Below are 11196 nucleotides of genomic sequence, written 5' to 3'. Positions count from 1 at the left end.
CATATTTCAAAAGGGCATCTTGCTTTATTATTATGAATTTCTTAAATAACCAAACTTTTACAGATCCCTTAAGCGCAGCTGATGACGCTTTTAAGTGACGCTCGCATGATCAAGAATATTCCAATATACAAATAAGATTTCCTTAGATTCCTCATTTTCTTTTCTCGCACCCTACGAGGGGTGGAGACGAGACGGGAGAAAGCTAGGAAAGGAAATGAGGATGAGAACAATAAGACAATAAGAAAAGAAAAGCACCCATGGTTTCTGTTGTTAAGGGCTCAGCATCAAATTAACTATACAGTACTTGTGCACAAATTCCTCAAATGATAGAAGCTAGGCCAATAATGGACAAGTTGCATGACATCTCATCCTCAAACCAAGAACAAAAGCACACAGCGTTAAAGAGAATCCCTTGTTTGCTAGCAGCAAGGATAAACATGGTTGTGCTGAACAACATATGTGCAAGTGAGTTCTTGCCTGTCGAAAGCATGGAAATTTGACTTTAGAACGCAGTACCTTACACATTTTTACCAAAATAAGGCAAAAAGAACATGACATTATAAACACTTAATAAAGTTCATTTTTTTTTCTTAAATTGTAAATTCGCAATATTTGGATTGGTCTAATATTTTGAAACTAACAGCCATGATTCTCCGTACTGCAACATGATATACTTCACCAATATAAAAAACAACAGAAATCATGACAGAAATGATTTATTAACATAAAAAACACTGATATAAATGACTATATACAGAAATAGAGTGCTGAAGTTTGGCTAAACCTGCAGCACTCATCAATGCACTCAGAAAAAGACCCAGCTTTACTAGGAGATCAGGGCAACATCACAGATGAGTGTCTGTCCCTAACTCCAGTATCAATAATCAACCCTCTGAGAACTCTGGGTAATGTCGAGTCTTCTCTCTCTGTGCGCAGGGTCTGGAAATAGACTTGTATGTATGCACTACACGATGCACATGGATCAGTCCGATTCACTGCTGTAGTCTTCAGAAGGCTCATGTCTGTCCTCTTCATCACTCTCTTTATCCCAGTCCTTCATGGATGCACCCATCATGAAATCATCCTTTAACACGCTCCAGGATGGATTCTCCACCTTCACCTCTGCAGGCCGCTACGATCAATCAAGAGAACAAGTTAGAAGAATCAGTCTCATAAATCACACACATGAATGAATTCAAAAAGGCGTGTAAATGTAAACCGTGCCAGCAAGTGGACACAATGAGTGAAATTAAAGTCCCACACTGTGGAGAAAAATCCAGCTTATAATGTTGTTTATATGTCTATGTGGTGTTTTTAACGTGCTTTAAGACTGCCAATTCATAAGTCGACACCATTGCTGAGTATTTTCTCCTTAAAACTGCAGTGAACCAAAGACACGGTTTGAAATCACTGGTGTTTCTGACGTCACAAACTACCTTGTAACCAATCAGATCAACGTGTGATCGTCAATGAGTGGATGCCTGAGCTGAGTGAGTGGAGGCGGGGCTTATTTGCATATTCATAGAACCACATATACTATATGAGGCAAGGGTGCAGAGTTACATTAAAGCATCATTAAAATTAAGGCATTAAGTATTAGTTTTTCAAGAAAAAAAAAACATTTAAATATAATTTTGGTGATCAAAGATGAGTTAAGGGATACAATTATTGACTACAGGGGGACTTTAAGAAAAGCAAAAGAACTGGATGTCCTGATCAAGTTTTTTGTGCCCCCGATTCGATCTGAGTCACTGAATGTAGAGTGTCTGCCGAGAGTGAGTCCCGATACTTGTATTTTCCAAGTGCTTGATGCACACTTCAAGTTAGGGGTGTGCGATATGACGATTTTTGATCGTGGGCGATTAAAATGTCTCCACGATCTGTTTTTGAAGAAATATCGTAGAATCGTGCATTAGCCTATATCTGTTCTGGCGCCTCTGTCCCAACATACTGAACAACGCGACGTATATTCACATAAAATGTTAACGCAATGGAACGGGACACTGCAGTTCACAAAAGTTCATAATTTGCATGTGCTTTAATGCCTTGTCGGTTAAACATTTAATTTGCGCGCTGATGCGCTGTTCTAACGTGTGCGTTCCTCAGCGCGTACATGTGAAGCTCACATGCACTAAAAGCCTGTCTACCAGCGCCTGGATACTGGACTAGTTATCTTTCGAGTCTTATTGTGCTTATACTGTTAAATACGCACAAGGTTCACATAAAGTCGTTTATGTCTAAAGTGAAAGCAAACTTGAGAAAATGGAGAGAAAATCTGCTTGTCTAATGCGTGTATATTAGACGCGTCGCGCGCAACTCTTAAAGAGACAGTAACAATAGTAAACACGCTGTCGCTTGTCCTTAAAGGGATAGTAATTAAAAAAAATAAAAATTATCTCATCATTTACGCACTAATGTTGTTCCAAACCTGTATTCATTTCCTTCTAATATTTTATAATATTTTTCTAATATTAATATTTTGAAGAATGTTGCTATCCAAACAGTAGCTGGTCCCCATTGACTTCCATAGGAGAAAAATATAGTGAAGTCACTGGGGTACATCAACTGTTTGGTTACCCACATTCTTCCAAATAACTTTTATTTTCAACAGAAGAAAGAAACTTATTCGAGTTTAAAACAACTTGAGAGAGTAAATTATGATAATTTGAATTTTTAGGAGAACTATCCCTTTAATGTTAATAAAACAACAAAATGCAAAGAGAAAATCACTCACTGCTCTTGACTGATAACTTTAATAGTAGCTTTAATAAGAATCAATGTTTAATTTATACAGTGAAGTCTGTTTTGTTTTATTTTCATATTTGTTCATTTAATTACTTTCTTCAATGCTACTGTTAAATACACCTACTGTAGCTGAAAACATAAAACACTGTTTAGCCTATTTAATTTGTATATTAAGTTGTGTATGTGTAATGCGTATCTGTGATCTTAATATTTAATAACAAAGAAAATAATGACAAATATTTTTATCTTTGCCCCTGTCTGCCATTTATTTATTTTTTGTTACCTAAGGTTTTGTTTTTAGAATATGGACATTAGATTGGCTGTAATGCTAAGTCACAAAATAGTAAAACCAACATAAAAAGAATCGTGATAAAATCGTTAATCGTGATTTTCCTGAAAAAAATCGTGATATGATATTTTTGCCATATCGCCCACCCCTACTTCAAGTTCATTAGAAGATCAGACAGTCAGACTGCAGATATAAATAAACAATACATAAAAGACTTTCAAGTGTTTTGCTACAAAAGTGCGCATTAAATATGCAAAACACGGAAGCTCAAACATGCATGATGTTCTCGAGCATCACGCACACACATTTGAGCTTCTTTTGATGGCCGTTATCAAACCCACTTGAAGGTGCATAACGCCACCTACTGCATGACACCTGACATTAAAATAAAGATCGGGCTCAGGATAGCAAAACCTTAATCGGCCCCGATACCGTTCCTTGAGATCAGCTCGGGACATTCTTAAAAACAACAATGCATTTCTTGACTTCAAAGTCTACATGCTGCTCACAACTCATTCCATGTAACCTAAATATTTAGTAATATTGAGAACGAGTAAAAAACCTTTAACATTAAATGCCAAAGACTGTGTTTAAGGACGTGATCTGTGAAGATCTTCGAGACACCTTTCGACCAAAGGAGCAAAAAAATTATTTTGTGGCAATGGTTAATAATTTGACTACCGTAAATCCACACTGAATGACAATGCTGTTATTATAAAATGAACATAAAATGGCATTCACAACTGATTTTACTTCCGTCACGTGTATTGCTGAATGGAAAAGAATACTTATTTTTATTAGTTTATATATATATATATATAAAACATTTTACATTTATCTTGAATTTACTTTTTATTTCAGTTTTGGTATTTTTAATACTTCAAATTAATCTTATTTCAGTTAAATGTCAAGACATAATATCTATTTTTTCATTTAATATTTATATTTTAGTTAAATTGATTTTGTTTTAGTTTACACTGGTAAATGGAGTACATTTTGACTTCATGTTGACTGGAAGCAAGGAAAATGTGCCATGTAAAAGAGGAAGAGGAAAGAGAGAGAACAAGTGTATGGGGAAAGTGAAGTAATCTCACCACTTTCTCCTTCTTCGTGGTCGATGCGTGAGCCACATCTGCTCCTCGAAGTACGTCAATGAAGTCCTTCTTGGACACGGTGGACAGAACTTTGGATTTCTTTCTCTCTGAACCCCCAACTTCCTTCATCTTTTCATCCACATTCTTCTGATGTTTCTTCAGCGCATTGAACAACTGCACCACACCTCTAAAGGCATCACACAAAGAAACAATGAACTACATTAAACTGAAAATAGCACAAGAGGTCATAAATTGCTTGGCTGATCACAATAGTGTTGGTAAAAAGGAACTGAATGAGGTTTCACCTGGTAGCAACTCTTTGTAGGTTCCTCTCATGCTCTCGGTCTCGGACCACATCAGGCTTCTCTCGGCACATATTCTCCCATGTTCGTTTCTTATCAATCTGTACATTATATATGTATAAAAACATGTCCTGATGTGCTGTGCCTTTTAACACCTCTCCAATGCAATGAAGAAAACGGGTGTTTTTCAGCCTTTTAAAATCTTACTTCAAATGTTTAGAAGTTCATACTGAGCATAAAACTATGCAGCCATGATTCACAACTGAACATGATCATTGAGCAACATCTACATTTGCTCCAAGATAAATTAATGAAATTAATAAATCTCCATAAATTTATTTTGAAATGTATGGTACTAAAAGTGTTTTTAGTACCATAGTGATTAACAGTTTTGTACACTGAGTTTACTTATTTCACTTGACTGTGTTAAAGGGATAGTTCACCCAAAAATGAAAATTGTCATCACTCACTCACAAGTTGTTCCAAACCTGTATGAGTTTTTTCTTCTGTTGAACACAAAAGATATTTTGAAGAATGTTGGTAATCAAACAGTTGACGGTAGCCATTGATTTCCATAGTAGGAACAAAATACTATGGAAGTCAATGGGTGTCATCAACTGTTTGATTACCAACATTCTTCAAAATATCTTTTGTGTTCAACAGAAGAAAAAACTCATACAGGTTTGGAACAACTTGTGAGTGAGTGATGACAAAATTTTCATTTTTGGGTGAACTATCCCTTTAAGCATATTTGGCTAAATGTTATCATTTCTTTACCAAAAAATAAAAAGCAGATAAAAATGCTTTGCAAGGTCACGGTTCATTGCAGCCCTTGATAGCTTAATATGAAATAAAATTTAACACATTTTTTAAAATTCATAAAGCCCAGGTAAAATTTGGTAAAGCCCAGTTTTGCCAAAGGTCAAATTATACCCAACGTTAAGTTCACCTGTTTCTTTTTTTCAAGACGCTCTTTCTTCTCCTTCTCCTTGATCTTGTCCAGCTCCTTGTTCTTCAGGAGGATGCTGGGTTTGCTGTCTGGCGTTTTTTTCCCCAGGATTTTGGCCATGGCCTCGGCCCATCCAGCGTTGGGATTTTCCTCAGCATCATTCTGTTCTTCTTCACTCTTTCCATCCTGATCACCGCTGTCTTCTACATCACTTTCCCCATCGGATCCCTCCTGATCACTTCTTGGTCCACTCTCGCCATCATTACTGATGCTGTCATCAGAAACTCCATACTCTTCATCTGAACATCCACAGAAAGAAAGAAAAATAAATTCAATGCAACATCAATTTCATACATAGTTAAGGCATTGCAGTTTATGTGCAAGCAGTTTCTGCTTAATTTTAAAATTTACCAAATGTTAGACACAAGGAGTGAAATGTTAATCACAAATGACTGAATCTCCAGAATCTCTTGATCAAAAGGCTTAAATGCTTGAAATGTGTTATATAATTCAAATATATGAATTGCATGTTAACAGCATCTCAGGATGCACCCTATGAAGTTAGCTGAGAGAATTTGCAGTCACATGTTGTATGTACGTAAAGTTAGAATGACCCTAAACTGTGTAATTCTAGCCAGTTTAAATGTAATCCATTGAGATAAAAAAACTTATCAAAGACAAGTCAGCTGTCCAACATGTCACTAAATATTGCAAAGAGGATGACTGTATATTCTAAATACTGTACAATCTACTGTGAACGAGTTTGAATCACTCCTTTTTGAGTTCCAGTTTGAGTCAAGAACGGTCGTTTGATTAACGATTAATAATACGTAACCTAGAAAAAGGACATGCTATGTGTGCTACATTATTATTGACTGTAAAAGTACAATTTCTCACCATTTCCATCTTCAACAACGACATGTGGCTTTTTCACGAGCGTCGCCATCTTTACTGATATTTACGAGTACTCTCTAAACAGTCCGTGTGAAACAAGAGGCGCTCAGGAAAGGTTCCGCATCTATTTAGTTTTGACGTTTTCTTTGTGTAACGTTATCCCCGTCACGATCATTGCAAAACATGACAGAACTTCACAACCCCCCAATAAAATAAAAATAAAAAATAATAATAAAACAATTAAAAACAAAAACAAAGGCGACGTTGCAATGAAAAAAGAGAGAAGCCCATACACAAACATTCATCAAGGACACACTGGTAACTTTATTGTATGGGGAATTTCCATAGACATTTTAATTACTGTACAAACTGTATATTCTACCACCTTACACTACCCCTAAACCTACCCATCTGTATTTTCACATTTTCAAAAAAATCAATTAGTATTTATAAGCTTTTTTTTTTCCCCTCATGGGGACCAAACAAATCTCCCCACAAGGATTTTGGTTATTGCCATCTTTTTGTCCCCAAAATGTAAGTTTTACTAGGCCACAAACACACACACACACACACACACACACACACACACACACACACACACACACACACACACACACACACACACACACACACACAAACAGGCGCACATATCTTTGTGGGGACTCTCCATAGACGTAATGGTTTTTATACAGTACAAACTGTACATTCTGTCCCCTTACACTAACCCTACCCCTAAACCTACCCATCACAGAAAACTTTCTGCATTTTTACATTTTCAAAAAAATATCATTTAGTATGTTTATTAACCCATTTCCCTCACGGGGACCGCTGGCTGGTCCCCACAATGGAGGTGATCTCAGGTTTTACTATCCTTGTGGGGCCATTTGGTTCCCACAATGTAATATAAACAAACACACACACACACACACACACACACACACACACACACACACACACACACACACACACACACACACACACACACACACACACACACACACACACACTTGTTTTATGGGAGCTTTCCAAGACACAATGGCTCACTGAACAAACTGTATTACTCTACCCATTACAAAAAGTTATCTGCAGTTTTACATATTCAAAATAATAATAATAATAATAATAATTTTGCATAATAGCTGTTTTTTCTCTCTCTCTTCTCATGGGGACCAAAAAAAAAAAAAAAAAAGTCTCCACAAGGTCAAAAATGACTGGTATTACCACACACACACATACAGAGCTGTCAGCAAAGGAGCTGCTGTCTCAGCTGCACTGAAGGAAAGGAGAGAGCCGGGGCGAGTGATATCTACACACTCAAGCGGAAGGACTTTACCTGTTTGCCCGAATCACCATGGTGCCATCACAGCAGAGTAAGACAAAACCCGATTAACATTTAACAATGGTGAAAAATAGTTATAAAACTTGGAGGTCAGAGATGTTATTGAAGACTTTGCTAAGGTATGGCAGGTTGGATAGATTACATATTATAATATCTGCAGTGTTGTTTTTCCTTACCATTGTTCAATTCTGAAATAGATATTTGGTTAGTTAACATGGAATATTTTTAGAAAGCTGAAATGTCCACTGTGGTGTGATATGCTAAAATCCATCTACTGTAAAACTACTTTTGTGTACCATCTTGTTAATATTTAGATATTTATTATGCATGTATTTGTTAAAACTGCATATTAATTGAAAATGCATGGACTAATATCTAAATATTGACATAAAATCTTAAAATAAAAAAAATTATGGACATGTTACAGTATGTGTCACATACCCTTCTACAGGAAGAAACTATTAGGTATAAAAGATGGCCATTTAAAAAATAAATTAATTGTTTTGTGCAATTTTGATTTACAAACATTTAATCTAAACTGACAATCACTGACAATGACTTGACAATTCTGTATAATGAATGTCACAAAGTGTGAATAAAGTGTATTTAAAGTGCAGTGGGCAGCAAATGGTTGGAAAGGTATAGAAGGACATATTGTTACTTCAATTGTATTAAGGAAAACAGTTTTGTTGACTGAAGTTAAAACCTATGTTGTCACATTCATATTTAACTACAACCTGCATGTTGACACAATACACACACCATCATGTTGAACGGCACCTGGTTAAACTGGCTCGGCATGTTTCAGTCAACACTTTTTCCTCTGGATAATATATTAAAAAAAAGTAACTTTTGAACTAACATTTCATTTAGCTGATAAAATTAAATTTAATACAAAAACTTAATTCACCCTTTCAATTTTCTAGATGCGTGCAATCGTGCATGCTATTGATTTTTTTTGTAAAGTATTCATCTTTAGTTAAATTTGTACTATTTTTGACCTCGTAATTCTTAATCTAAATGTCATAACTGGATCTTCCAGTGAAATATCAGACTTCTCTCTAGTGATGTATGCAGGACTTCTCCAATCATTTAGTCCGTTTAAACCCCGCCCCTTTCTTACAATCAACTGCAAGCTTGCATTCAGATCTGCCTCCAGCCAATAAACAACCAATGGATATAACCAAGCCCCGCTTGCATTTTCTTTTGTGAATCACAAACTCGAATGCACATCACAGTATGGTGGAAAAAAATATCTGTCAATTCATTGTGACTTTAAGGGGTGGAACCAAGTTAATAAAGGGGACAAAAAGCAGAGAAATTTGTTTTGTGGTCCAAAAAAATGCTGTGATTATTCCATTTAGTGACACACACTTTAGCTTTTTGGTAAAAAAAAGAAAAAAAAGAAAAGGTCAACATTATTGTTTTCTGTTATTGACTTGATGTTAATAGCTTGTAACAGCTGATACTTCACTTTTTTCCAGAGACCAAGAGCCCATTAATGGAGTATGCCATTAGCTTTGTGCTTGGATCAGTGGCTGGAAGTACGCTGGGAGCCATGGAGGTGCCAGTGAATCAGATTATGACCGGGATCATCTGAGGAACCCATCTGAAACCCGTCGTATCTGGCATTAAGAGTGTTGGGGCTCTGGGACTGGGCTCGCTTCTAGGAACTACAGCGCTCATCACATCGATGACAGCGGTGGTGACGGGGGTCCTCGGAGCCGCCTCTGTGGCCCTGTTTCTTTTAAGAGTGAGGAAGAGTGAGGGATGGGCATCCGCAGGACTGGCCGCGGGCATCGCCACAACCTCAAGCGGGGCAACACTAGGAGCCGTCATTGAAAAACTGAGCATGAGCTACGGGATGGTCAGCCTGCTTTGGGCATTGGGGATTTTCACAGTCTTAAAACTATTTATGTACATCTTGGTGAAGTTTACATGCACGGAATGGGAATTCTGTGGAATTTTTACTGAACTTAACAGGAAAGAACAAGCAAAACTATTTGCTATGGAAGTCGATCTATCGCAGCGGGCAGCAGTGGAAATGGAGCAGCGGATCATTGCCAGCAAGATGGAGGAACTGAAAGAGGAAGATCTAGAGGCTTGGAAGGCCCAACAAAGAGAAAGAGTAGAAATTAAGAGACAGGGCGTTGAACTGGAAATGCAGAAAAGGACTTCTCGACAACGGCTGCTCAAAGCGGTGGACAAATACATGGAGTTTCTTGCGTTCTCTGGCATTCCGATGACCGTGACTGCATTCGTGACCACTGGCTTTGGCATCTTTGGGTTTGGAGATTACAGATTTGTTTTTGTCATCCTGTTAGTGTTGGTGTTGAGCATGTCGTTTTGGCTCATGAGGTCTCGGCGTATGAGCTTTTGGATGTTCACGGGATGCATGGCAATGTTTGCCACGTTTGCCATTGCTGTGCTGACTGTTCACGCCGGACAGGAGGTGGCAGGCATGTCTGTAAAAATGCGAAGGGCAGGACAAAACATAAGCAGGGAGAATATTAGCATCTGGATGACACACACATCCTCCGTACAGGCAGTGTCTGCAGGATTCTTCGTGTCAGAAGTGTGTCAGGTTGGTTTAGGTGCAACAGTCGGTGGTCCGATGGCACGAGAGGCCGGAGGAAAGGTGGTAGTGTGGGCGTCTGTAGTTGCAGTGGGTGTTTTGATGATAGTTGAAGCGTTGGCGCTGACGCTGGGAGTTGGTGGTACGGCGGGGGCTTTGTGCGGGGCGGCTGGAGCGGCTGGTGTGTCCATGGGAGCAGCTGCAGCTTTAGCTGTGAAATCATCCTCGTGGGGAGGAACAATAGCAACCACTGCTGGCATGATCTTTGGCCTTTTGGTGTTTGGAAAGTGGGACATTGTTAAAATAGGGCTTCAGGTGTGTGTGGCATACATTTTTGCCATGACAAATCTTTTCTGAAATGCCATGATGTTCTTTTTTACTAATGGATAGGCAAGAATCAGCCTCTATGGACTATATAACAGTGGATGTAGTGCTTCATATGATAATTAATAGTTTATACGTTTTTTTTCATGTTGTGTTACAAATATATTTTTCATCATGATCATGATTTTTATAAAGTAAATGTAAGAATAACTTTGATATTGTGAGTAATATTTCAAGTTGAACATTCACTGACTATACTGTAGCAATGTTTACTTGATTATCCATACATCATGTTCAGAAAAATCATGTAAAAATGTTTGTATGCGATATGATTCATCTCTCAATCAACATTGAATTGCATTATTAAAACTACAGTTTTCATTTATATGTGCAATAAATTATTTATTTTTTAAAAAGATTTTGTCTGAAGGCACAATAAACTGTTACAACATATTATTATATATTTCAATTATTTCATATGTCAGGCTTTACCGGGTTTAAAAACAAGACCATTTCCCTGATAGGCAAACATGTTTTAGATATTAAGACTTTTCAGAGAATATATATCGAACAGTACTGTAATTTCACCCGTTAAATAGCATAAAAACATAAAGGTAACACCTACACCTTTGTACACCTAACAAAATGAACTAAATTAAATATACTATAATGTAGTATGTAATGT

The 11196-nt window shown here is 37.2% G+C and overlaps 2 protein-coding genes across 2 annotated transcripts; one reads left to right on the top strand and one right to left on the bottom strand.

Moving 5' to 3' along the window:
- Positions 1 to 6390, bottom strand: rrp15 (ribosomal RNA processing 15 homolog). The gene is made up of 5 exons (XM_081388515.1): positions 6277 to 6390; positions 5380 to 5678; positions 4434 to 4531; positions 4129 to 4315; positions 1 to 1132 (listed from the first exon to the last, which is right to left on the bottom strand). The coding sequence occupies exons 1-5, from the start codon at positions 6323 to 6325 to the stop codon at positions 983 to 985; spliced, it is 783 nt and encodes a 260-aa protein (XP_081244641.1). The 5' UTR covers positions 6326 to 6390; the 3' UTR covers positions 1 to 982.
- A 1154-nt stretch (positions 6391 to 7544) lies between these two features.
- On the top strand, positions 7545 to 10894 carry LOC308703883 (uncharacterized protein). Its single transcript, XM_081387890.1, has 2 exons — positions 7545 to 7643; positions 9097 to 10894. The coding sequence occupies exon 2, from the start codon at positions 9306 to 9308 to the stop codon at positions 10542 to 10544; it is 1239 nt and encodes a 412-aa protein (XP_081244016.1). The 5' UTR covers positions 7545 to 7643; positions 9097 to 9305; the 3' UTR covers positions 10545 to 10894.
- Positions 10895 to 11196: the final 302 nt, after the last annotated feature.

The sequence above is a fragment of the Scardinius erythrophthalmus genome, assembly GCF_964197995.2.
Source record: "Scardinius erythrophthalmus genome assembly, chromosome: 16".
Taxonomy (NCBI): domain Eukaryota; kingdom Metazoa; phylum Chordata; class Actinopteri; order Cypriniformes; family Leuciscidae; genus Scardinius; species Scardinius erythrophthalmus.
This window is presented reverse-complemented; position numbering and strand designations above follow the sequence as displayed.